Here is a 27,931-nt window from a genome sequence, read left to right as displayed (position 1 = left end):
GTCTGCTATCATGCTCAAGGTGAGAATCCCAGATGACCTGGAGCGATTTTACACAATTAGTCAACCAAAACAAAAATGGCGGATGTGGACGAAGACATAGTCAGAGAGGATCTGAGTGACAGGTAAGTTTCTTTGTTTTCCTCTGCATGATTTTCATTACTTTCCTAAGAATAATTTTCAAATTATTCATATTCTCAGCTAAAATGCGTCATCGTAGAAAATGCTTGAAATTGCTTGAATGCTCGTAGTAATTTGATAATTTACCGCTATAATTTTTGTTGATGATGATCGTTTATTCCGGGTTCACTTACCTCTTGTAGAATAGAGCGCAGTCCGGATGAAATCTGGAATTACCTCAACAGCGTGGTATGTCAAAATCTGTTGTAAAATTCTAACATCTTCTGGCATCGAGTAGCACATAGAAACATTTTTCGAATTTGTAGGTACCGTCTAGTTTATTCCATGGTTGAAGTATCTTATCATTTCCGTACGTAACACTTGCCGATGAATTTTAATAAATGACTGCAAGATGAATATTTTATGTCTTAATTTACTTTTACAAATTGATACGAAAAATCAGTGATCAAACGCTCGTTATTATCGTAAATTCTACCCACTATGAGTTTAATTCCCACACATACCATAAATCTTTCGCGTGAAACCAAAGAAAACAAAAACAGCAACAAAACAGTTTAAATTGTAATCTGCAACGATTTCCTTACAATACAAACAATGAACTCTGTCTATGCAGATATCTCATACGAAATGGACTTCTCTTTTATCACCTTTAATTTGTTTGTTTGACTTTTCGATAATGAATCATACCTCGATATGAATAATTTCTTAACTAATTTTAAACAAAATTGTGATATACCTCCTTAATTGTGTCATTAGGCGCCAGCGGTTACTTCCCCTCTAAGTTGTTTTTTTCTCTTCCTTTTTTTTTCTTTTTTAATTCAGGAGTGTGTAGCAACTGATATTTCTCCAGAGACTGCGGACAGCCTGTTTAGAATACTAGAAGATGACGGCAATGAAGAACCCCCATGCCAAAATAGCAACACAGTCACTGTTACTTCAGATGACCAGAAACAAGAACAAGCTGTCAAATGTCTTGTCAAAATGATACATCTTATCCACCAAGCAAATCTTAACAAAAGGCAACAAGTCCATGTAAGTGTAATATTTACCTTAAACTCCCATCAGTGATCAAGACATAATTTCTCCTCACAATATTAGTACAGTATCAAGCAGACAAGTGATGAGAACTAAGATTAAGGGATGATTATTTGATCTAACACCAAATTCTCCAAACTTGCATTTTAAGAATTGTTTGGCAGATAGTAAGGAGAATTACAAAATTGCGATCTTGAAGAAAAGTCACAGAAGCTGGAGTAAAGTGTCTGATGTAACATCAAAGTTTGATTTCATTTTATTGTCTATTTTTAGTGTCTTGTAGATACACCTTCATTGTTGAAGAGATTCCTGGAAATTATACAGCTCAGGTAACATGCAGTTAGATACAGTATATCATTCTCAGAAAATGATGAATGCAATGCTCAGTTAGTTAACATTTGACAGAAGTTATTCAATTTTGACTATCCAACAATTTAATATGAATTTAAATGTTTTCTTGTGCATGTATGGACAATTTTAGAGGTTTCCAAGCTCATTTCTCAAGTACTGTCTTCATGGTGGGTAAGTGTCTGATGAATTTATGAGAAATAAAAATAAGAACTCAAAAATTTTCAACACTTTTTAGCAGTATTGGTTAACCGAGAAATTTTCTTTCTTATATCTAGATGCAATTCCTAAGATTCTGGATTGTGATAACTCAGCAGTTCTTCAGGTGACTAAGAGGCTTTTGACCCTTAGCATCTTAACATCAGTATGCATTTTCTCCTTACTGTTCTCTGTACATTTCTTAAGGTGCTGACAAGGAGAATTTGTTTAACAGTCAAGAACTTCTTTACTTGGTGATCATTTCCTTTATTCTCCTGACCTTACTGTTTGATTCAGGGGTGATACTGTAAGGAGAATTTAGATGCTAGTCACTCTCATCTTTATCTCTCAGACAAATTTCTCTTAATTCAAGTCTTCATAAATGATGTTGATTTTAATCATCATAATCACTTGACTTTTTATGATACCAACATGATATTAGTTAATTTTTTTCAACAGGCTATATTTCTTGGAGTTGGAAGTTTTGAACCTGTCATCTCTGTTTTGAACTTTGAGGTCAGATGTTCTGAAAACCTTTTGGATGATTCCTACAGCTAAATTTAACAATTCTCAATTGCTGATGTTTTTATCCTTTTCCTATGGGTCCATAAAACTTATCTAAAACCAGTCTCTAGAAGTCTGCAATATGACATACATGTGTTAATTTGATTGACAGCTCCCTCTGCACCCCTCCTCACTCAAATAATTCATTTTTGCTTATTTTGCTATGCTTTTACTTCAATTCAAACTGTTCCTGGATTTAAAATCTTGACCTTGTTACTAATTAGGGTTTTTGCAATAATTGAATTTAACCCTTTAACTCATAAGATCTGATTGTCAATTCTCCTTACACATTTCCTTCTAAGTTAGTAGCAAGAATTTGGTGTTAGTTCCAGATAACAACTACATGATAGGATTAAATATTCTCATTATCTGTTTGCTGGATAATGTATGAATATTGTGGGGAGACGTTACATGCTAATCACTTCTGGGAGTTAAAGAGTTAAAGTGACCAGGAATTTTAGTCTAACTGTGTATTTTGAGATATTAAGTATTAATTGATGTTACTTATTTAAACAGTGTGAAAATGAAGAGACACAAAATGTGCTGTACAAGAGCTGTGTGCTGGCAATTCAAAGAATCATGTGTGCCTCACAAGCAGCAAAGGTGACCAAAGTGTATGACATGTTTTGATAAATTGTACAAGGTTGTAGTTGATAGTGCAGGAGCCATTGCTTAAGTGGTTACCATGACGTACTGTGGATAAGCCCTTTGCATTTTTACAGCTGTACACATTTTTTTGATACCGTCCTCTTTACATTTCCAACTTCCCTAAAGTGCTCTTAAGATGAAGCTTTGTTTAGTTTGTCTTCCAAATCAAATTTTTATTAAATGTCTTGTTACAATTTATAGATCATTCAGCATATTAAACTTTATTCCTTCCTTCACACCTAAATTTAAATCAACCATCAACAGTGTTGGTGGTCAAAGAGTTGCTTTGTGAATGTGTCACTGCTAAATTCTTATTCATTTCATTTTTAACTATCTATTATCTCTGCCCAGATGCTCCATTGCCAAATGAATTCAAATTATTCATATTTTTCAGGAAGCATTTAAAGATAGCGTGGGGTTTGAAAGGATTTGTAGATACTTAAAAAGACTCCATGCTCCATCAAGAGAATTTATTCACCTCCTATTCAATTGGGTAGGTACTGTTGGCTTACTTCTTAGTTTTTAATTAAATGATGAAACAAGTGTGAAAAAAAATGCTGCCTTTAATTCTCAGTTATCACAAGAAATATGATTAACACACAACTCTCTACAACTGACCTCGGCCAGGCTCGAACCTGGACCACTCGTTCCGGAGTCGGGCGCACTAACCATGAGGCCACCGTGCCTCCACAATTGTGGTCATTGTGTTGTGTTCTTAGGCAAGACACTTTACTCTCACAGGGCTTCTCTTCACCCAGGTGTACAAATGGGTACCAGCAAATGTGCTGGGAGTAACCCTGCGATGGACTAGCATCCCATCCAGGGAGGAGTTGCAATACTCCTAGCCGCTACATGCTAAGGAAACAGGAGTTAAGCACCGGCCCCATGGGCCACTTGGGCCTGTATAAAGGCTTTACCTACTTACTTTACTCTCTACAACTGAAGGAGAATTCCATGAAAGGTTTAGAGCCATTCAATTTTTTTTTCAATTTTAGAGTCCTAACTGCTTTTACATCAAAGTTATGCTGTTAATTTAATTTTTCATGTTCCTCTCATCAATGTTCTTTAAAGGTAGTGGAAGGGATTTATGGTAAAGAAAACAAAGTGATTAACAATGTTGATGTTGTGCTACTTCTTCTGGATTGGCTTCCATCTTTATCAGCAGAAAACAAGAGGTGAAAAGTGTGCTGCTAATATTAATAGTTAGCATTACTGGGCTTAAAATTTACCATCTCTCTTATTTCTATCTACAAACATTATGCTATTGACATTGCTGATTGTAGCAGTATACAGGACACATGTCATATGAACTTCATAATAGACCTTGCTCACCATGGAGTCTCTGTGGCTTAGTGATTAGGGCATCAGAGTGCGGAATCTGAAGGTCTGATTCATTGATTCCTCATGGGGACTCAGAATTTTTTTTTTGTTTCAACACTCGTGACAAGATGAAAAAACAGCTTTCTCTAATAATTATTGTCTTTCAAAAATAATTTTTATCTTTCCATGTACATTTTCAAAGTATCTATTGCCCATATCAAAGTAGTGTCCAGCAGGATATAGCTGATCACAAAATAATTTGGCTATTTTCAACTACAATTGACAATTTGGCTTGTTGTTTTCCTGTCTCATTTTAGGCATGTAACAGAGTTTATCAGACACTTGTGCAAGTTTTCAATGCGCAATGCTATGTTGTGTAGCACTAATGGTGTGTTCAATAAAGTTGTGGCACTTTTGGAGTCTGATGCACAGAACATTGATACCATCTGGGCAGGTATGTATATGTTTGGCTTAGATGATAGAGCAGGATAGTCACATTTTTTTAAGAACTGGCTCATTGTCTCTGATCTGTTAGAAAAATCAGAGGCGTCACTACATAAATGACCAAGTCTAAGAACTGCGTAAAATTTTACATTGGTAAAACAGGAAAACATCTAGGTGACAAACTCCAAGAGCACCCTCTCGACATAGAAAGGAATGACAAGGAAGTATCTAAACTGGTTGTTGCTTTCTGACTGACTGTTTGACTCACTGACTGATGGACTGGTGGACTGACTAACCAACTCACTGACTGACTTTTGACTGTGTCAGTGACAGACTGACTGTCTGATTCACGTGACCTACAGCCAAAAAAGTGCCCAACTGATTAACTTACACTTGTATAGATTTGATCCAAATGGACATCTTGCTTTTTATTAACTCTCTAATCTCAAATTGTCTCTTTGTTCTCATTTGGTTCTGTAGAATCCCTGATTGGTATACTAGAGGCCATTGGTGCACATTCTGTAACATCACGTGAGCTTAAACAGATGATTGGACTCTTCAAGCCTCTAGAGGATGGTTCACAGGTAAAAAAAACTGTTAAGCAAACACCATCTCTGTTCATATTTTTACCGTAACAACAACAGGACTTAGGCCTACCTATACACTGTACCTAATACTTTTTTCTAAATGTCAAACAGTAACTTCATGAACAAACGGAATTCATTTTAATAGAGAGACGTTGCTCTTATTTGTTTGCTCGCTTGATAGAGATCAGGGGGTCTACTCTCCTTTAAAATGCCACACCTCCAAAGGTACAATGAGTACCCCTGTCATATCTGAAGGAGAGTACCTCTGTTGCTATGGGTTGTGACAATTCATTTAGAGAAATACAATCATCATGTTATTTAAACTCTTTGGGCCGGTTATTTACACAAGGTCAACCCAAACTGCGGTTTTTACGAAATCAGTGGGCCTCTGGCTTTCTCCATAAGAGGGTTAATTTAATGAAATAAATGCCCTTTCACTGTTAGCTTTTAGCCCTCTTGACACTGTTCACAAATTAAAAAAGTAAATGTTTAGAGAAAACGTCCAGCTTAAATGATGATTGTTTAAGACGCGGTTTTGTTAGACAATGGCTAAACTTTGTTTAAATAACCGGCTTTTAAGTTTTTTTTCTTTCAAGTGAATCTTGTTGGATTTATTTACCAAGTCTTTTTTTTTTAAACAACCAACAGGTACCATTTGCTTACAGAGTCCTGCAGGCCTTAGTAAAAATGTCATTTAGTAGCAGCCGTTTGAGAGCAAAACATTTCTTTGACCTTCACCACTCCTCTGCTGTAAGTAATTGCAACGTTGTGCTTTTAAACAATCAATCTCTCCCCACCGACTCCACCCCATACATGTATATTCGGGGTGCCTCAAGTTTAACTCTACGATATGGAGCGTTTGACGTCAGCCGAATTGTGAGATAATTCTTCAGGATTCGGCAAGTTCATCATTTTTTAAGCATCACAATGGGCCTAATCTTATCCTCGTAACCAGCTTTTTACAATACTGGTAACGGTCCTGATTTTTTTTCCGCGCCATTGGCGGAAAAGCGGGAGAAAGAAAACCAGCAGAAAAAAAAAAATAATAAAGGAGTCATTTACTTTTCTTTGTCGGTCCGTACGGGAAAAAAAAATGTGCTCTCGGTCTTGAGTAAATTCCTCGGTCTTCGGCCTCTGACCGCTCTTAAGACCTCGAGGACAGTTTCTTCCCATGCGGACCTTCCGCTCGGTTCCAACGTATTTACATTTTCAGTAAAACTTTCAACCGTTGAAACTCCAAGAGTAGGTAGAACTTATAAAAGGAGGCAGATCCAGGAATTTTTGAAAGGGGGGTTCCAAACTGTGATTACAATACACGTGAATATCTTGACAGTAGCTTAAATATGCTTTTCCCCCCAAAGGGAATCTCAGTTCTAGGTATGCAGAAATGGCCTGGCCATAGCTTCACATTTCACGCTTGGATTTGTCTGGACTCCGATAAAATCAAGGAAAGGAGTGATCTGAGTGTTGATAGAAAAATATTTCACTATCGGCGTATGCTCTACAGGTAAATATTTTCATTGAATTCATTGAGGACTGCTACCTGGTTAGCTTCCATCTAGTCATCAGTAGATCCAGGGGGAGGGTGTACGGGTTTTCGATCCCTCGATTCCCCCCCCCCCCTTGTGAGTTTTTTCAATAATTCTCTGGCAACAAAATTCTTGCAAAGACAGGATGGTATGTTACCATTCTATATGAAGTCTCGAGCCTAGGCTTCGATCCTCCCAAAGAGGAGCGTGGGCTTGATTCACTCCAATAGCAGGTTTCATAAGCTGCTTGTTTCTTTACAGTTTTTTCACTACTTCTGGAGCTGGGTTAGAAGCGTTTTTTTCTTCCACCGGACACCTTGTTGTGGCTGTGTGCAACAAAAAGGAATACTCTTCTGTTACTGTTCCAGTTTGCCAGCTCTGTGATCAAACATGGGTACGATTTTTTAATGTGCTTCTTCTACAGAGTAGAACAAAAAGAGTCCCAAAAATTTATCAATTTATAGGTTAATAAAGCCAAGATAACAACAACAGCTTTTTCTTTCTATTTTCCTATCATAACGCTCTCGAGATTGCTAAACCTAACACACATGTTAACCTTCTAATGGCCTAACTTACCACACTGTTTCAGACCTCCTGTTAACTCGCAATAATTGTTTGGGCTTACAGTATTGTTTATCACTGACAATCTTTTGTTCAGCATTCTGTAGCGGTGTCACATATACCTTCCCGTCGTCCTTTTGGGCAGAGCACTGTGTCTGTTTATGTGGATGGTGTGCTTAAGATCAGCTGCCCAATGAAGTTTCCTTCTCTCTCAGAGGTAAGCACAGTTTTGAATGGTTAAGAGCGCAATCACATTGATAATAGAAAAAAATCTTTTGTGGGTACGGTCCAATGAAATTCACTTTAAAATCCGACGTATATAGTTTTTTTAACTTGTGTTAATTTTTTTCTGTGTTAGGATATTTCCAGTTGCCAGATCGGCTCAGGTTCCCTTCAGACCAACAGTTCACCACAGGAGTACCAGGATATGAACACCAGAAGCGGTCAGAAGAGGTTCACTTTCCCCCTCTCCTTCCCGGGGCTGTCGACAGAACCCAGCTCACCCCACAGCTCCACCATTTCTGCCGGGGCGCAGGATTATGTGTGGGGGGTACCAACATCTCTGCATGGACAATTAGGTCCCGTATGTGTGTTTAGCGAAGGACTACAGGAAAATTACATCACTGCGTTGTATGTGGCAGGTAAAACCTGAAAATATCATCTTTGATTTGTCGCAAATGTCTTTTTGTCATGAACAAAATTATTACAATTCAACCAAGAATATTGCATTTCGAGCGTTCTGATTGGTTTACTAATCTCCGGTCATCAACTCATATTCTGAGTCACCATATATGGAAATGCATTACGCCAACTGTTGCGGAACTGAAAAAAAGCTCATAATATCCAAACGTCTAGGATTCGATGATATTTAATTTTAAAAAAAATTGTTCCATTCGTACTCGATGGATACGAGACTGGTCATAGCCAACTCAGCGCTACGCGCCTCGTTGGCTATTTATTACCACATATCCAACGCGCGCTCATGAAATAATAATGCCCCCTCCCCTTCCATATGACTAGTTTGTGGGTATCAGTCTTGTAGGCTTTTTGGGACGTGCTTAAATAGTTTTCGTTTCTTAACGTTTTAGGTCCAAATGATCTTAACCTGTTTCAACCAGTTGATACCTCCACTTCTGCGCAACTCGCGCTGAATGACTTAACTCCAAAACTAGTCCTTTTTTACATTTCAAAGGTAAGCTATTGATTAGTAGTTTTGTAGAAGTGGATGGACCAACGACAGCGAAGTGTTATGGCGCCAAGTTTATTCATTGTACAGAAGGCGATATAAATGCTGTTAATGTTGTTTTAGGCTGGCCGGGATCATGATCTGTTGTGTAGCGATTTAACACCAGGTCAACCAGGGAGAGTCCACTTGGATGGCAGGTAACAACTGTACTGTGCAATGAAACTTGTTTCAGAAAAATTAAGTTGTTACTCATTTTTTCATCAACGTGGGATAAAGAAAATTGTGAGTTCTCCATGAGGATTTGCCTTCCAGTCTTTCGGATCTTGCTTTTCAATGCAATGCAACAATGCAACAAAGCTACTGAGATCTAGAAGGATGAGGAAGCGTATCACTGTTTCATAAATAGACTCCATGTTGCCGTGGGTTTGTACATTAATAGATCACAAATGACGTCAAAATGTGGTAAAAACAAATAAAGTGGCACACGAGGGGCAGTCGGGTGTGTAACTGATGTTCTGACCACGTCTTGACATCTGTGATTTATTGTTGTACAGACCCACGGCAACGTGAAGTCTATTTGTTTTATATAATAAAGAAGTGAACATTATTGATGGTGACGTCATCCCGGCGTCAGTCCTCCAAAAGATCATAAACGTGTATGAATCAGATTGTTAACCCTTTCACTCCCATGAGTGACCAAGACAGAATTTCTCCTTACAATATAAATACAATATAATATCAAGCAGGTAGGTGATGGGAATAGAGACAAAGATCAATTACTAATTGATATGATACCAAATTCTCCAAACCAACATAATGAGAATCGTTTGACAGACAGTAAGGAGAAGTAGTTATGAGACCTTGGGAGATAATGGGTTAACTAAAATGCCTTAACTAACCATAGAGTTCTCTGTAGCTCAGAAGAACATCGAAGCGCAATTCCTAAGATGCATGCAGGTTCAATTCCTGGAAGAGAAAGCATTGGATTTTTTTTCTCTGCCCCAGGCTGGTGACAAGACGAAGATCTCCTTGCTTTATTTCGTGACGGAGCCTAACACTTTCCTTCTTCTTTCTTCTATTCAGTCACATGACACTAGCTGATCCTAATAGTACGCAGAACGCAACTCACATATGACCTTAATAATGGCGTAGCTAACTACAGAGTCTCTGTGGCTCAGTAGTGGAGGGTTGGAGCGCGTAATCCAAAGGTCTGAGTTACGAATGCTCGCGGGGGAATCAGAACCTTTTTTTTTTTGCACACTTTTGACAAATAGATATTAACCTCCCTTAATAGTCCATTGTACAGTTGCATGCTTCGTTGCCAAGCCTTTGAATAGGAGTGAGGCTAAGGGTGACCTTGTTATGATACAAACCTTGCCGCTTTTCAAATGCAAATTACTTTATTATCATGCTAACCAGATACTGGTCTCTATAACAAGGTTATCTTCAACCTCACTCCAAATCAAAGGCCTGGCCATTCAGTACACAACTGTAAATGGCCTATTCGACAACCAAGTTCAGTTCATCATTTTTTGTGCCATTTTCCCTTGAAACAGATTAACTGGCCATAGATGTAACACCAGGAGCATGAAGGTAAGGGTAGAAATTGTGGGTAACATCTTGGAATAGCTTTCCATTTGTGCAAAAATCCTGGTCCTGGTTGTTGGATGGGTGGATAATGTTTTTGCCGGGTAAATCTCAAACTGCAGTATGTTTTAAACCGCGGTGAAATACACAGGTTTTGTCAGCTACGTTTGTCATTGAAAATCGTCCAAGCTTTCAGAGGATGAGGTACACTTCTGGCAGGGTGAACGCGCTTACAATTTTTCCATTTTTGTGGCAAGAGATCCTATCGTTCCTCTCGATAAGAAACCCTCGCTTTTCAAACAAATTTAAAACTCATCTGTGGTTGTTTTTGTTTAGCCTTGTTGCCTATATTAAATACATTGTTTCTGTTTTTCCTAAGGATGCTGTGCGCTGCATCGGTGGAATGAAAATCTTTTTACCTTTGCTGGAGCAGATCCCGTCCTTTGAGTCTCAAACGTCTACAGCACATATTGGTAGCAGTGAGCAACTGGAGGTCTTTGATTTGGAAAAGTCTCTTGAGGAGAAAGGAGGGAGACACCTTGAAAGGTAGTTAAAAAAATCTTCATCTAAGTGCTGATGGTGATATATACTTCTGTCTTCTTTTTAGGGCGTGGGGGAGGGGGGTCTTTGGGTCTTAAGTCTCTCTCTGTCTTGGTTTTTTCCTCTTTCTCTCTCTCCTTCTTATTTATGTCTTGTTTTTTCTAAAGGCACCTCAGCAGCACCTCAGAGGATGACTCCAGCCAAGCAGGATCCAGTGTGCTTTCTAGTCCCAGTCTTCCTTGCACAGAACAGCAGGAGGAGGAATGGGTGTACATTGAAGATAACTTCGACCTTCGATTTTACAAAAAAGAGATTTACAGACTGTGCAAGTCACGCAATAGTAACGGCGTAGCATTGTTTATGTTTTTGCTTTTAAGTATTTTGAAAGGCCATGATGTGAGGGAGGAGGAGTTTGCAGAAACTCTTTGCTACGTTGGTAGCATATTACGTACTATGGACGTCAAATTTATTAATGTTGGAGTGCTTAGATCGTTACAAGCTTTAGTGGAATGCGTGACAAACGAGACTGTTTTACAAAGTGTCTTTGAGAATCTGCTCTTTGATTTTCGCATTTGGAGCTGCAGTGAATTTTACGTGAGAATTGGACACATTCAGTTTATTTCCACACAAATTAAAGATTCACCGGAAAGATTTCGTTTCGAGTACGGAGTCAGGTTCTTTCTTGATGTCATTACCCAGCACTATAGTGAGCATGCGCCGTTGGGGAATCCCGCTGGCTGGCATCGAGAAAACGAGATTCAGTTGACTCAGGAAGAAGTAAAGATTATCAGAGCATCTTTGTTAGGTTCGTGTTTTGAATACTTTCCTTGGTCAAGTCAGAAAAGAAGGCAGCTAATTAGTGATCGTATAACGGACCTCTTGTTGCAGCGTTCAGATCACCCCTGATGGAGGTACTAGACAGGAGTGTCGAAACGTTGGGTCTATGAATTGTAACTTCTTCGGTTGCATTCATTAAATCTATAAACCAGAGTAGCATCAAACCACGTCAGATGGGGTTGTTTGGAAAGGCATTTGGGGCAGGGATTTTTACCGAATTATTCCGATATAAAGAAGGGCGGTTCTCTTTAAAGTTTGACACTCAAATACATAACAATTTTAGTGAATCCCTAGGGGAGGGGTGAGAGGGGAAGAGAGAAGGGAGGGGAAGCAGGAGAACTGCATCCATTAGTCATTAGTTGCTATTCATTATTGTCATATATATTTTATTAAAAAATATCACTTTTTTCACATTTCCACCGATAGTCGGAGAGGATTGATGAATAGTTGTAACCCGAGAAGTCGATTTCAAGATAGAATGTGGATATTAATATATTAAGGGGGGGGGAAGTTTCTGAAGAAACTGTGGTGCTGCGTCGGTGGGAGAGTGTAGCAGCTGATATTTCGAGCGTTAGCCCTTCACCATAGCTCTAACGAAGGGCTAACGCTCGAAACGCCAGCTTTTTTACTCTTTACGGAGGCCAATTTACGTTTTTAACTCAGTTGTTAACACTAAATTACCTATTTATATTTTAATTAGATTCTGTCCGCTGATAACTAATTTCAATTTTGCGTTTGTTTTATTTTAGGTTTGATTAAATTCTATCTGACTGAGAAAGTTGCACGAGAAGAGGTTTGGTTCATTGTGGAATACTTGTCTTGCGTGACAGACTCAGAACAAATCACAGAGGTGATAGACGTTCTTTTGTCGCTCTGTGAGCGTGCGTCAAAGAGTAAAATGGCTAAACGGCTGTCAGGTATTGACTGGATTGGAGATATGACTTCTTTATGTTTAATAAGCCATTTTCAGTATTTATATGGAGAATTGTGTCACATATCCTTCGGGTGACAAGTCGTTTCGTACCCACGGCAGTTTCGTATTCAGTCGATTCGTACCCAGTCACTTTATTCGTCCCATACCCTTACTGATAAAGTATGTTTAACGTAAGGTTGGATTCCTATTACTGTTAAAAACAAAGGGCGCATGGTGCTAATTCACCATTAATGTAAACAAAGTCACGAGTGTAAGCAGTAGACGGTTCATAATGGTATTAGGACCGAGTGGAGTCCAATTTGGTCTGTAATCATACGACTGATTAACAAAATCGGATGACCGCAAAGCAGGAGTCCGATTTGTTAACCACGAGTATGATTACAGACAGAATTGGACAACACGAAGTCCTGTTACCAATTAATCAAAACTATGACGAAATTTGAGAAAGAAATTGGAATCGGTTGTACGTTTTCATTAAAAAAATAACAACAGTTAACTCGGCGAATGCGAGACAACAGCGCGCGCACGTGACGGTTCTGTCCACTTACACAGGCATGACGTGTTAGTTGTCCCTTTAACTGTGCTATTACACTGTCTAATTACAAGCGTGACGCGTACCAGCCCAATTTGAGCACTAATAGGACGGTGTGATAGCGAATGACGTTCGAGAATTTTGCTATAGTTTTGATTACATTAAATATACCACACTTACCTTGCGCAAGGCAATAATTAAGTTGTTATTGTTGAGAGGGTCACAATTGCAAACAACAGAACTTTACTTTATCTTACCAGCTTGATTCTTCACTAACTTGTACCCAACAATTGACATCTGTTCATCACGATTTGATCGTCACTAAAAGTTTGGAAGGGTACGAATCGAAAAGTGACTTGCGTACGAACCAACACGGACTGAATATGGGTACGAGTAGATTGAGCACGAAACATCTGTGGGTACGAAACAACTGAATATCATCCTTTCACTTGAGTGACAAATGTGGATCAAATCGTTCCATTGTTATTGACTAGTGCTGTGCTTTATTTACATAGCATTGTGATAATTGTGTATTTGCAGAACCCTATTATCTTATTCTGAGTCTGGAAAAAAGGAAGATTGTTTGAAAAAAAGGATGAAAATCCATTTGCGATCAAAAATGTGTGTGATCCTTGAAAACTTACAATTTCTTTTACTTTTCACCTTCAGATCCCAGACATATCCCAGTCTTTGTCACTTTACTAATCAATCAAAAAAACGAAGACCTTCGTCTCAGGATTCTGAAACTAATGTCCGCCATCATAGCGTCCAATAAGGTCCCCGAGGGAAACAGAAGCTATTGGCATTTAAGGCACATAGGGCTCTCTGCGGTTACAAAGCTCCTCATGGATGACGTCTCTGAGCCCCTTATAAAAAGTCTCCTGAGGCTGGGTGTGTCAGAGCATGATGAGAACAAAGGCGTTGATGTTTTGATGCATTATCACGTGGTGCTGGCCGTGCTGGAACTGATTGATAACAAGGATCTTGAAACGAAGCTTTTTGTGAGTCACATGGTAAGGACGGTTTTTCTTTGTTCACGGGAAATTTTCAAGGTAGCTTACAACCTTTCATAACTCTGATGCGTGCATGAATCGATGTTAGTACTCAGTTTTTGAAACAGTTTGGTTTGGAAAATGAATAACTGTGATAACCTTGAACAGATATATAGCAAATGAAGTGCGTTAATCTCCAGAAAAAAGGCGTACGTTGCTCAGTAAACGAAGTAACTAAACTATTGGCAAGTCGATATCATTGCAATAAAGCCGTTGTGAGAAAGTTTTGGGATCGTGTTTACAAATATCGCCTTAAAAGTTTAAGTCTTGTCGTAGTTTTGTTTTACTTTTGAGCCTTGTTTTAAAGCAAAACTTCATTGTGTGTTTTAGATTTTACGATCAATCGATGCTAACTCCCTCAGCATGTCACGGTGTGCCAAGGAATTTGGGTGGCATGTTACGCTGCTCAGAATGATCACGGGCCCATTTGGCGCACCACGGAGTATCAGTGACTCGAAAGAACATGACATAAGTGTTCTGGAAGAAAAGAAAAGAGGCGAGGAAGATTTGATCGATACCGTGCTGGAAATCGTGTTTCGAGTGATGTGGAAAGGGGTTGAAGGCTTTGGCGAAAGTGATTGGAAGGTTAAAACATATCTTTTAAAAGATTGTTTTTGTATCGACGTCATGCGCACATACTCACGAATCTGCACGCATGCACACTTTCACGCATGTGACGACAGCAGTTCAAAGCTTAAGAGCTCACAGACAAAACCTAAATGGCGATTGGGAATGTTAAACAGCAAATAATTAGGTTCTGGACACTTGTGTCCATGTACTTACTGGTGTAGCAACCTGACGCTTCTTGAAATGTCTGGGTTTGATTCCACATCGGTATCCCACAGTCAAAACGTATGGATTTACCTTATCTCATGATTTCAATTGATTTGAACTCCCATTCTTTAACTAAAATTCCCCCCTTAGTCCCTCCCCCCAGATCTATAAACAGAAGACAATGGTACGACTTTGCGGACAGAGCCACACCTCGAAGGGGAGGCAGGAGATAACGCGTTTACTCCACGTTTAATGCAAAAATTAATCGTTTAACAGATCAGAGATTGAAGTGAGAGAGTGAGTGAGTGAATTTCGGGTTCATACGTAAACCTCATGGCAAGACTGACGTCATACCACGAGTTAAAAAACGATATTTCTGCCATGTGACGTTCTCGCTGTCCCGGATGGAAACCCTTTGGCGACTTTATTTGTTGAGAGGTTCTGTCTTTCTCGCTGGGAACCTTCCTACCTTTAGTGACTTGTTACTCTCCTTCCTTAGGTTCGAGGTCAAGCCATAGCCGCAGTGAGTATCATTTCCTCAGCGGAGTCTTTTTTGGTCTCTCATCGTGTTATTGAGAGGCGCCTTCTGGAGCTTTGTCTGCGGGGCGCCGTGCAGGATATTGAGGTGTCCGGACAGACAGGTGAATCTGAGACCCAGAATGCACTGATGGTAATGCGTTTGGTAGAAGACTTCATCTTTACGCCAGGTAATTCGTCAGTCTAAAAATGGAACACGCTTAACTGCAAGATCGTATCAAGGTTTCTATGGTATGAAACGCCTGGAAATATTGCTTCTCCTGTTGGTTAAGATGCTGGTGTCAGACTTCCGCAACTCGTACCATGTGTTTCTTCCTATCTTCCGCGTAATTTACATTTTTTACACTTGATTTTTAGTGCCTTCCAAAGCTGTACTTTTATAAGAATCATTGGATACCTTGATGCGTTTGATTTAGAAAGCTGGGATGACTAAGTCTTAAAAGGGCGTTTACAAAACCAAAGTTATACAAGTTGCTTTAAGACACAAGTTGGTAACTTGTGGCACCCGGGTTCTGTTGGAACCTTCCACAACACATATTCACAGCTCTGCAGAGCGCTCAATCAAAGAACTTGGAAAATATTAGTTTGGTTTCTCTTTTTATTCTTCATCTTTTGCTTCTTCAGCCGCCATTGCGGGAGCGGAATCAGACACTGAGTCGGAGACGTGGAGCGTGAAGGTATAGTTTACTCATATGGATGGAATTTTCTTCCCCAAAACTTCTAAGATCTGATTGCTAATTCTCCTCTTTAGCTGCAACGCAGAGGTTATGGGTTCAAATCCCGTACAGGCCAAACTTTTTTTCAGGCCCTATTTTCACTACTGCTCAAGAAGTGTTCATTATTGCAAAGATCGCTTTCATATTCACATTTCATTGTAAACTAATTACGAAAAATTGGTGTCAGATCAGAATAACTACTTGTACGTGATAGATTTGAGTATTCTCATTACCTGTTTGCTGGATAATGTATGGATATTATTGAGAGATGTTGCGTATTGATCACTGCTTGAAGTGTAAAGGTTAAAGAGCCATGTCATATTTTCATTTTCTTTCCCTTCTTTTTAGCTTGTCGAGAATGTTGTGTTCCTCCTTGAGGTACTAAACGTCTGGGACGAGAATGAAGAAAATGTGCAATGGGAGGAAATGTCTCAAGTTGGAGTGAGGATTCTCTTGGCTTTCATTTCTCGGCCGGAAACAGAATACTGCGCTACAGCTTCTTCCAAACTTAGCAAACTTCTTAAGGCCCGGATGACTTCGTCTCAGGGAGAGCTTTGCTACATTCTAGGACGACTACATCAAGCCTTTGTTGCATCACGAAATAAAGGTGTGGTTACTGAAAAGTTAATGAGAAAAACGAGAAGCAACTTTTCCTGTTTAAGGGTGATACTCAATAATTTTCATTTGAATAGTCACATACGAAGGTTTCATTACTCAACCATGTTGTACAGCATTACAACAGTACTTTACTTTTTAAACTGTAACAAGTTTTCCGACATTTTAGGTGACAACGAAAATTTTTCGTTCATCATTCCCGTCATCCGTATGTTGCTTCTCAAGTATTACCACACTCTACCGCTGACCATCTATATGCCCACATTTTCAACCGCTGACCACGGACGAATACAGGCTCAAGAGGATTTCCTTGAGCTGATTGAGTGTGTAGAATTCAAAGCGATGATGAAACAGCAGATTTATCCAGGGATGAAACAATATGAAAACACGTTGTAAGTAACGCTAGCAAATAGTTTCGTCACGATTTTTCAGATGAAGGCTCTTCACCAACCTTTTACTGTCATTAAAGAGTGTTCCAGGTCACCACTTTTCCATTACAAAGGGAGTTGTTTTCTCATCAGGACCCCATTTTTCTGAGCCACGCCTTACGGTAATGGTATTTTGGGGGAGACATAGAGAAAGCAGAGGCTTGAGTGATTTGTTAGGAAATTAGGAGGACAATGACAATGATTAAGACTTTTTCAGTAAAGCTCTCTTTACATGATTTGTTGCAGGTATTTATTTAATAAACAGTAGCTTTGAGCGAAAAAGGAAGGACTTAGGTATTTGACGGGTTGACCATCACACAGTGATAGGAAATTATAAACCATTGTTACAGTATTGAAAGGAGTGCCTTTAACCGCTGACTCTAAGAACTGATCAGAATGTTTGATCAGAAGACAAAACTGTGAAATGTCGCCCAAAAAATGCCATTGCCCTTCCTTTACGAAATCGTTCTCATCGACAAACGAATCTCCAAGTCATCCGCTGTTATATCCCATTCATTTACAACGTCAGATTGAGGTTACCCTTAGCGAGCTGTCTCGAAGAAACAGACCTCCGTTTGAGAAAGTCCTCACAAATGGCCTTGGTAAAGTTCTTCTAAGACCTGGACAAGAATCGTCTCTCCCTCACATTTCATCGCGGTGGTCACGATTCCTTTCAACACTGTGAATGCTTACGATTTTTTTTCTTCGTGTACTGATATCTCTGTATTTTTTCACTTTCCTTTAGCTCAGAATCATCTCTAGCCTCAGGTCGCTTTTGGATGGATTGCCTGACAGGTCTCACGGAAAGCTTAAGAAATAAAGACAGAACACAGGAAGAAAGCTGCGAGAAATTTGAGGAGCAGATCACATTGCCATTTCAACAACTTCAAGATTTACAAAGAGAACACATTAAAGATTTACCCAAAGAACAAGAGCAAGAAAAACAAAATGTGGCAAGGCAATGGAAAGTGTTAAAAAGAATGTTTACCTCTGAACGATCCCCTTGGGGTGCAAGGTGAGGATTTAGGAAATTAACAGTTCAGAAAATAATCTCAACAAAACTTTGTCAATGTAACCCAGGTTTTGCTGGTTTTACATTACTGTGCTTCGCTTTGTGATAGGTCTGTAACATTCGCGCCGTTCTGCGAACCAAGCACGTGCAAAACTAAAATCAACGCATTGCATTTTTGCTTCGAGCTACAATGAGTAGCGAAGGTAGTTTACACGCCCTCTCCTTACTAAGTGGTAGACAACGTTCCACTCAACATAATAATCTGAAATCTCTATTTATATGTTACTTGGAAGTCCTCCCTTACCTCCGAAACAATGTTGACTGAAATAAGTGAGCATTTTGTTAACACAAGGCAGCTTAAGGGCCTTTAACAGCTCGGACGGCAACGCCAAGGAAGACGTCGATTTGAAAATGAACATATATATAATTTTTGTTGGAACTTCGCGAATGACTGGATGTATTTACCTTCTCTGCACCTACGGTGCTGCAAGTTAACTTCAGTATGAAGAAAATGAAAATGAACATATATATATTTTTTGTTGGAACTTCGCGAATGACTGGATGTATTTACCTTCTCTGCACCTACGGTGCTGCAAGTTAACTTCAGTATAACGTAAAGCGGCGTTGAGTTCCAAATGGAAATTTAAACAATTTTCCCGTCGGCGTTTCCTTTCTCGGACCACGCAAATTTTGATTATTTCACGTTGTTATTTTGCAGAGGATGGCTAAGAAATGTACACAGATTTAGAACGCACGTGCTGAGCTATTGTTCTGCTCATTAGATCTTTTATTTTGCCACGTCTTCGTTGCCGCGGTGGTCGTCGTGGTTTCTTATAGGTCCCTATTGAAATGGGGGAGAGAGAGGGAGATGAAAAGTTGTAGGAAAAATTAAAAAGTTGTAGAGCGTTCTAAGACTTTTGTGACTGGTTGTAGTTCGTCTTGCCTTGTCATTGACCAGTTGTGTCTCTCTTTTAACACCAACTTGTCATTTCTTTTTTCCAGTTTATCTCATTTCAACTTTTTGTTCTTTCATAAGGTCACCAAAGGAATCACACTGGAAACTCTCCTCCACAGAGAACTTTCAACGCATGCGCCTGAAGCTAGCACAAAACTACTCATTTACACCGCATATCGAGGCAAGCCGTGCGCGTGACAATGCGGATGTGGTGGATGCTCGCGAGGCCTCACTGCCCGTGCGTGTTGCTAAGGAGGCCGTTGTTCAAAATGTCGACGAGGACATTCTTGAAGTTGATGACCTTGCAAGTCCCACTGGCAGAGAGAAGGTTCGCACAATTTCAGAAGCGGAAAGACCTCTTTTGGGCGAAGATTGCGAGTTGATTACGCTCATGGATATTGTGCCGGGTAAACTTGAGATCACTACTACGCATGTCTACTTCTATGCGGATGAAATCATCGGTCAGGATTTTCAGTGGCCGCTGAATGAGCTGAGAGAAGTGCATTTAAGACGGCACAATCTGAGGAGAAGTGCATTGGAGTTCTTTTTGATGGATCAGACAAACTATTTTTTGAACTTCACCAAAGAGGTATTTTGAGCGGCAGCCTTGAGCATTCCTGCGTATGAGCGTACGCACAACATTAAAATTTTCCCTTAAGAGGAACAAGATGAAGGCAATTTAGCGTGGCGCAAGATAAAAGATACGTTTACAAATCGTTGTTGCTTACTAACTCAGGCTTTTCTTCAAATTTTAAAATAATCGAGAAGAGATTGGAGAGCAGTGTAAAGTCTTTTTTTCACATTTTTGTTATTATGTGGTATCTTCATTTCTTTGAATACACTACAATACTCTGGAAACAGCTAAAGAACCTGACAAAATGAGCACATGTGCCTTATTACTTTTAGAGGTTTGGGCTACACATTATTTTGGCATTTTTTGGATAATCTGTCTTCAGTAATTACTTAATTTAGCATGCATGCGTATATTTTGGAACAAGAATGACTCAATTCTATGTATTTCAGGAACTGAAATTATAGATATTTAATTGCAACAAGATAAATTCCAATTCGATCCTATGGATATGCCACCTTTTAAATCCAGTATATGATTTGAGTTACAAAAAAACATTAATTTATTCTTTAGACTCGTAACAAAGTGTACAAAAGGATCATGTCCCTCCGTCCTCGGAATTTGTACTACATGGGCGCCAAATCTCCTGCGGACCTGCTCACGGCCTCAGGACTCACAAACAAGTGGGTGCACCGAGAGATATCCAATTTTGAGTACCTTATGCAGCTCAACACCATCGCTGGAAGGACCTATAATGACCTGAGCCAGTATCCAGTATTTCCTTGGGTCCTTATGGATTATGAGTCAGAGGAGTTACGTCTGGATGACCCTACCGTGTATAGAGACCTTTCCAAACCTGTTGGGGCTCTTAATCCTGATCGAGTAGAACCTATAAGAGAAAGGTAAGTAATTAAATTCTGACCCTTGCCTCCATATATTTGCCGGTCTTTAAATGGGAGGCGCTATGGTCAATGGTCAGGGATCAGAAGCTTTGGGTGTGGCCCTTGAGCTTTGGTCCTTGTGAGGCGTTCTGAAGCAAGGGGCCTCTATTTTTTAGCCTACGGTAAAAGTCGCACTCCCTTTCTGAATCTTTTAACTGATTGTAGATTTTACACAATTTTGTCATATTTGCAGATACAACTCCTTCATTGATCCCTCTGGATTAATCGCCAAATTTCATTACGGCTCGCATTATTCCAGCTCTGCTGGAATTCTTCATTACATGCTGCGCGTTGAACCCTTCACCACTCTACACGTTAAACTGCAAAGTGGAAGATTCGACTGCGCAGACAGGCAGTTTCACAGCATACCGTCCACATGGGATTCTATCTACAACAAAGGCGGGGATGTTAAAGAGCTTATTCCTGAGTTTTTCTACTTTCCGGAATTCTTGCTTAATTCTAACAGGTTAGAAGAAATATGATTTTGATGGCTAGGTAGGTTTTGTTGTGCTGGGGGTGGGTGGGATAGGGGTCCTACGCTAGTCTATCATTGGCAGGTCGTTTTCCTGTTATAAATTATCACTTTTTCCTTGCAAAAAGGGGGGTCATCCCCTTACTTATCTCCGTGGGAATGCATTCCGATATTTGATGAAACAAGAAATTCTCTTGACTAAGAACGTCTATCGCTGTTAGAGGGGAGACTTAAGGATTTAATTGTTGTAAGCAAAGGGTAGAACCATCCTACCGAGCTAAGGCTTCTAACCAAACTAACTTTTCAAGGAATTTCTTGTCTCAGGTTTGACCTTGGACGTCTTCAGCGAGGAGAGGTGGTTGATGACGTCATTCTTCCGCGCTGGGCGACCTCACCGGAAGATTTCGTCTCCAAACACAGACAAGCGTTAGAATCCGATCACGTGTCTTCTCACCTGCACGAGTGGATTGACTTGATATTCGGTTATAAACAGAAGGGGCCAGCCGCAGAGGAGGCGATGAATGTGTTTTACTATTGCACTTATGAAGGTAAGAGAGCGCAAGGGAACTGGGCACTACACGGTCTTTTCTTCCACAGAGTTAGGAATGAGAGCAATCCCAGGAGGGAGCCTGGTGGGGAGTAGGGAGGTTAAAACGGGGTAAAGTAGCAACTGTGTTTCTCTGTGTTTTCTGTTTTTTTTCCTTAATTTTTCGATACTTGGGAAAATTTTTAAAAGAGCTTTCCAAGTCCTTCAACATTTTTCATGATTCACAAATTTACAGTTTTTCACAACAGACTCCGTCTTTAAACTGAATGGAATGGCTACACTGTCTAGCTCTATGTCGGTTATTTCGTCAATCATTGCAATCAAAAGTAACCTAGAAACATTGTCTCCCCGTTTTCACGACTCGGTCAAACCTAGGCCCCACTGTGAGCCGTGGCGTCACTGAAAGAACCGACTGACAACCTCCTCAGCCAAAGGGACAAGAGAAAATATTCATACTGGGCAAGTTATAATACTGTTAGAGGTAAATTTACTTGTTCTTTGGTCGAAGGGGCTGTTGACCTTGATGCCATAACAGACCCAGCCGAGCGAGAAGCCACTGAGGGTATGATAAACAACTTTGGTCAAACTCCTATACAGCTTCTTACTCAGCCGCACCCACAGCGCATGTCTGCCGAGGAAGCCGCTGGGTTTAAGACAACAAAGAGCGTGGGCACCAGCAAGACACTTGCGAATGTGTTTGAGAACTTCGACAAGTTAAAGGCCTACTTTGTCATCGTAAGTTAAGCTCAAAATTAGGCATAACCACGATACAGCGCTGCTTATATAATATTTTAAAATATTCATTCAAGCCTTCAGTGTCGAAAGAAACATCTTTATTTAACCTTTTGACTTTTCTCTAATTTCTCCTTACAATATCACCACTGAATCAAACATTCAGGTCACAATCACTAACTAAAGAAGCTCTTGTTTGTTAAACGAATTCTCCTTGACATTAGTATCGGAAAAGTAGGGAGAATTTGCATACTGATGTTGGGTGTAAAGGGTTATGGACAAACGTATGTTAAATGTTGACCTGGTGTCGTATACGCGGCGTCATCGAACCCAGACAACTCGCCATCCCCGAAACGCAAATGGTTGCTCTCTTGCTATGAAATAATTTTTTAAGTAAGCTCCTTTATATAATCCAACTCGTTGTTTCCAGTGAAAATCAGCTCCCTGTGAACTCGGTGTCTTTCCAGGTATCTGATGCCACTGACCCTCTGGTGTTCTCCGCTGTGTCTCACGTTCACACCAGATCCCTAATTCACTCGGGCATGCCTGAACACATGATCACCATCAGCCAGAATGGCATTGTGGGATTGCATGACTGGCTGCCTTACTCCAAGACCAGGGCCAAACCTTTCACCTTTGAACCTGACCCGTCTCTGTCATCAAACAGGCAAGTTGTGGAATTAATCTGCTGCCTAATTGTACTCACTACGTGTTCGGGACCATTCATTATTTATCGCCAGCGGGGAGGGGGGAGGGGTGAGGATTTCTTTAGAGGGATTACTTGGTTTTCAGGAGGGACGGAATATAAAGTCGTTGGTGCGTGTAAGAACAAAGTTTCATTTCCAATTTCATGATTTCTGTTGTGGCATTTCTTAATTATTTTATAAGTATTTCTTAAGTAAAAACAGGAGTATTGATGAGATATTCTGTTCTCTACTTCCACTGTAGATTACGCCGTTGTATCGCGGGCCCGTTCAGTCCTGACATGCAGGTCTCTTCGCATATGTTTGCTATTACCCACGATGCTAGGTTGATTATTACTGCTGGTCACTGGGACAACAGTTTGCGAGTTTTTGCCACAAGATCGAAACAGCTGACCAGAATTGTGGGGCATACAGGTACGTTTGCCTTTACAGTGAATAAAAATGGGAACTGCCTTTGTTGAGTTTTTGAAAGCACTTGTGGTTTTAGAAAAGAGATTCAGCAAAACTCGACAAATTGCGCGCACTAAACTTTTGCTTTGTCATCTCTATTATTAAACACCCAGGTTTTCCATAACAATTTGCTTGTATCTCCTACTACTTCCTGGTAAAGGGAGGCCCTTAATGATAAAATTGTTTCTCTCAAGAACGTAACACAATGAGATGCATCTTACCTCTCATTATATAAAAAGTTGCATCATGCACGCATTTGATTGGTTGTTACTTACGATCTATTATAGAACAGACGCATAGGCGACGTCACCATTCATTCTCTTGTACTTCTCTATTATATAAAAAATAAGTTCCCTGTGGCCGTGGGCCTGTACAGTGGTAGATCACAAAATGTGGTTAAAACACTAGTGACACACTCGCCTGCGCCTCGTGTGACATTGTCTTTGTTCTTACCACACTTTGACGTCATCTGTGGTCTTTGACTGAAAAGAGGCACAGCAACATTATTAAATGTTGATTTGCAAGATTCAAAGTTTAGAGAAGCAAATATTAAGATTTAGCTGGAGAAATCACCTTAAATATAGAGACTGAACTGAGGTCCGCCAACTTACCTTCTCAGGCAGTTGTAGGTCTTAACCGGAGTTTTTCATCCAGCAATACACGTGAACAGTTAGACCATCACCGATTTTTACAACATGTAATAGTTTTGTTTATATTTCTGCTTTGTATAGATGTAATTACTTGTGTTTCATTGGATGATGATGGTCATCACTTGATCACTGGGTCACGTGACACGACCTGCCGCCTGTGGGGAATCACTCATCAGGGAGGAGTGGCTCAGGAAGTAATTCGTACCCCACTACAGACCTTATATGGTCATGATCAGCGAGTCACATGTGTAGCTATGAGTTGGGAACTTGACATGGCAGTCAGCGGCTCTCAGGTAAGAGTTACGAAACCTTTGAAATATATTGAAAATTCACATCACCAGATGACTTTATTTTTTAGCTTATGAATCTTAAACAGGATTGATTGGTTACTTTTTCAAAGGAAAAATCTCAAAATTATTTATCTTATCTCTTACCTGTTTGTTTCTATCTCTCATGTTTTCCCCGTTGTAATTTTCAACCCCACCCCCCTTACTGTCCCAACATCTCTTACACTCGGCTTTCCTCCCCCCTTGTTTCCCTTATGTCCTCTTCCAGCCTTAACCCAGACACCCATTAATACGATCCTCAAGCTCCCTGTAACAAATCCCCCTCCTCCATGATAATTCTTCTTGGTTCCAGTCCAGGACTTGTAAGAAAGAAAGTGACCCGGACGCTTGTTGATGCCTGTGTTTCTTTTTTTGTTCTTGTGTTTCTCTCGATCCATCTCATCCCCCCCCCTCCCCCCTCTTCCCTCCTCCGACCTCTCCAAATTGCGCTGACAATCTTAAATACAACCCCCCCCCCCCCCGCCATCCATCACAATCCTCCGTGTTTCTGGTTATAATTCTTTTCTACCTCTTCAGGATGGCACATGTATCATTCACACAGCGCGAAAAGGCGAATACGTTGTCACGCTAAGGCCCACGGGAATGTCGTCTGGTGCACAAGACAGCTTCTGTCACGTGACTGGCCTCGCCCTTTCCGAATATGGAAACATTGTGGTTTGTTACCAACAAGAGAATAGTCGATCCCTGTGCAGGTATTCCATTAATGGAAAACTTCTTACAAAAGACGTCAAACTGAAAGAGGATGTCGCCCGTGTTTTTATTTCTGGCGAGTTTGTTGTTATCGGAGGAGCCGACGGAAAACTGGAAATCAGGAAATTGCAAGGGTATGAAAACCTTATTATGTACATCGTAACTGTTTGTTTTGCAATTAGTTACTTACTTAGGGATAGGGTTTGTGTAATTCCTCTCTCTCGTTATATTTGTGTATTTTTTCATAATTTTTGTCGGAAGTTGCCTCTTGATCAATTACTCAGGTCATTTAATTACTACAGTCCTTTCTAAGGTATATCAAGGCAACTTGAATTTGTGCTTAAATTGCATTCACAGGGACTCAGCTCTCTACTATCGACAGTATTCTCCCTTATATATTTGCTGATTGAATTAAGATTTGTTGCAGTCTTAACACCTTTCAATCTATTTTGAACCATAATTGGTTATTTCGGAGATCCTTTGAAAGATACGGAAAATCTTTGTATGACGATCGGACGATTTTCAGATTTACCCCCTCAAACCAACGCAGAAAAACTTAATTGGAACATCGTCCATTTATGTAATTTTTTTAGTACTCTTATTTATTATATTTTTACGACAATTTTTGGTAAAAGTTTAGAATACATGGTTTAACCTAGTAACAGTACATTAGTTACAATAACACTTACACTACAGTACTCACCATAAACCACAATATACGTTCAATAAATACAATTGAAATAATTGAATTAATTTAACAAAATAACATAGGAAATTTTTAATTATTTTATTTCTTTGTTCTGATATCGTTTCCTCCCTGGTTGCAGTTTCGAAGTGGTGAAGAAAATGAACCTTTTAATACCAATTCGTAATATCTCCCTGGCGAGAGACAACACTCACTTCCTTGTTTGCCTCCAAGATGGTAAACTCATTGTAATTGGTGTAGAAGCTTCGTGACGTCACAAGTACCACGTATTGTCACGTGACTAACACGCCATTTCTCATGGTTGTCTCAAAGATTGTAAGTCACTACGATTGGTGCAAAAGCTTCGCGACGGTATACATATTAAGGTGATATATTTTGACCTGTGCGTTATATCGCGTCCCTCGAGAATTTCGTTTTAAATTTTCAATTCAGCGAAGTTGATTTAGGTTTTTGCATATCTCCTTTAAGAAATCCTGAACTTACTGGAAACTGATCGAGATTCTAGCTAGGTAGTATATAAAGCTTACAGGAAGCTGAGCTCAGAATGTAGTTAGGTAGTATTTTACAAGGCCTGGTCGTTATGCTCCCTTCGCAATATCTTTATTTTTTGGATAAAATTGAGAATTCGGTGTTTTATAGCAATAACTTCGCTAAGGAAGATAGTTTTCTTTATTTTCATCATGATCATGACAGTTTCAGTTCCTATACATGTAGAATATGAAAGGAGCGTTGTGAAATGAAAGAGTAGAGAGTTTACTTCTTCTAGTGTAAAATTATCACCGTAAAATCTGGCGACTCGGAGGAAAAGCAAGTGGACCAGAATGGAAGACTGCGGAATTTTCTAATTTTGACGGGAATTACGTCATTGTAAATGGTAGATTTTGTCATTTCATTTTCAAGAAGAATTCGAGAATTCTTCCTCTCGTTTAGCTCTCCTATCGCAAACAATGCAGGCACTGGGTGCTTTGATTTATTTACAAGAAATTTTGTAGAGCTAGACAGGACTAAAAAATTGGTAATTTAGTGTTAACAATTGAGTTGAAAACGTAAATTGGCCACCGTAAGAGTTAAAAGGCTGACGTTACGTTACGCAGCACCACAGTTTCTTTAGAAACTTACCCCCTTTATTCATAGGACTAAAAATTTGTTTAACTGTACAAGATTAATTCAATAATGAGACTTAAGAGCAAGTTGCCTCTAAAAATACAGTCAGAGCATGGGCAGTTACGTCAAACCAAACTAATCACAGCAGCCAATCAGAGCATAGGAAACAGTCACTAGAGATTATCTGATTGGTTGAAGCGGTAACACACGTTTTTTGGCCAATTACAAAGCCAAGTAGAGAAAAACCAATGAAATCACTGATAACTATTGACTTTAAATTCCTCCTGGCTGTCTGTGGAATTAGGTGGTTTTATGTAATGGCGTTGATTTATAAAACGATGTAGAACAATGGAAAATGTCTGAAAGTATGCAAGCGTGATTCCGTTGTACCCTCGCTTGTTGGCCCAGACTTTCTACTTGTTGCTTGCATCAACCTTCACTGACATCACTCGTAATTTTCGACTCAGTTTAATTGGTTAAGTTCATCATATGAACAATGAAATCATGCATCTAAGCGATTTTTTAATGGACAGAAATGTAATGGAATATCTCTGTGTACACTTGTAAATTATGACAGACAAAGCTTACGACAATACATTTATTTTTATACAATTTTAGTTTCATTGGGTGGTTTTTCTGTTTCCTTAATCGACACAATCTGTTTAATCAAAGAAAATCAATCCAATAACTCCCCGCCATCTATTCCAATCTCTTTGTGCGAATGTCTGTAATTTGGATAATGAGCAATCAAAAAAAATCCCCTCTGTATATTAAAACAATAGAATTTTGTTAATGAGTTTGATAAAACGGTTTTGCTCGTCGTTCTTCCAAGTTGCCAAAAAGCTCATTAACCAATTTCTATTGTTTCAATATTCATGCATTTATATCTCTGCAAAAAATAGGTATTCCTGGACATTTTATGCCTCGTTAGAAAGAGCGC

At 39.6% G+C, this 27,931-nt stretch overlaps 1 protein-coding gene across 2 annotated transcripts; it reads left to right on the top strand.

Moving 5' to 3' along the window:
- Positions 1–46: 46 nt before the first annotated feature.
- On the top strand, positions 47–27,603 carry LOC113679729 (neurobeachin-like protein 1). 2 transcript variants are annotated; one of them, XM_027196693.2, is made up of 40 exons: positions 47–122; positions 321–366; positions 961–1,170; positions 1,447–1,502; positions 1,655–1,695; positions 1,800–1,846; positions 2,179–2,235; positions 2,800–2,886; positions 3,326–3,424; positions 4,003–4,106; positions 4,569–4,705; positions 5,176–5,279; positions 5,931–6,032; positions 6,644–6,789; positions 7,073–7,205; positions 7,470–7,589; positions 7,731–8,013; positions 8,461–8,564; positions 8,682–8,755; positions 10,115–10,151; positions 10,525–10,691; positions 10,853–11,490; positions 12,272–12,439; positions 13,658–14,001; positions 14,371–14,625; positions 15,314–15,521; positions 15,976–16,028; positions 16,416–16,674; positions 16,852–17,074; positions 17,856–18,125; positions 19,159–19,666; positions 20,222–20,550; positions 20,783–21,055; positions 21,386–21,609; positions 22,117–22,343; positions 22,808–23,007; positions 23,289–23,458; positions 24,226–24,437; positions 25,008–25,315; positions 26,009–27,603. In XM_027196693.2, the coding sequence occupies exons 1-40, from the start codon at positions 76–78 to the stop codon at positions 26,136–26,138; spliced, it is 7,200 nt and encodes a 2,399-aa protein (XP_027052494.2). In that variant the 5' UTR covers positions 47–75; the 3' UTR covers positions 26,139–27,603. The 2 variants fall into 2 exon arrangements, with proteins under 2 accessions (XP_027052494.2, XP_089050885.1); XM_089194759.1 differs by having other exon boundaries at positions 3,326–3,428; positions 4,007–4,106.
- Positions 27,604–27,931: the final 328 nt, after the last annotated feature.

This window comes from Pocillopora damicornis, chromosome 14 (assembly GCF_964200805.1).
Source record: "Pocillopora damicornis chromosome 14, jaPocDami1.2, whole genome shotgun sequence".
NCBI lineage: Eukaryota > Metazoa > Cnidaria > Anthozoa > Scleractinia > Pocilloporidae > Pocillopora > Pocillopora damicornis.
Note: the sequence above shows the minus strand (reverse complement) of the source record. Positions and strands in the feature narration are given on the sequence as shown.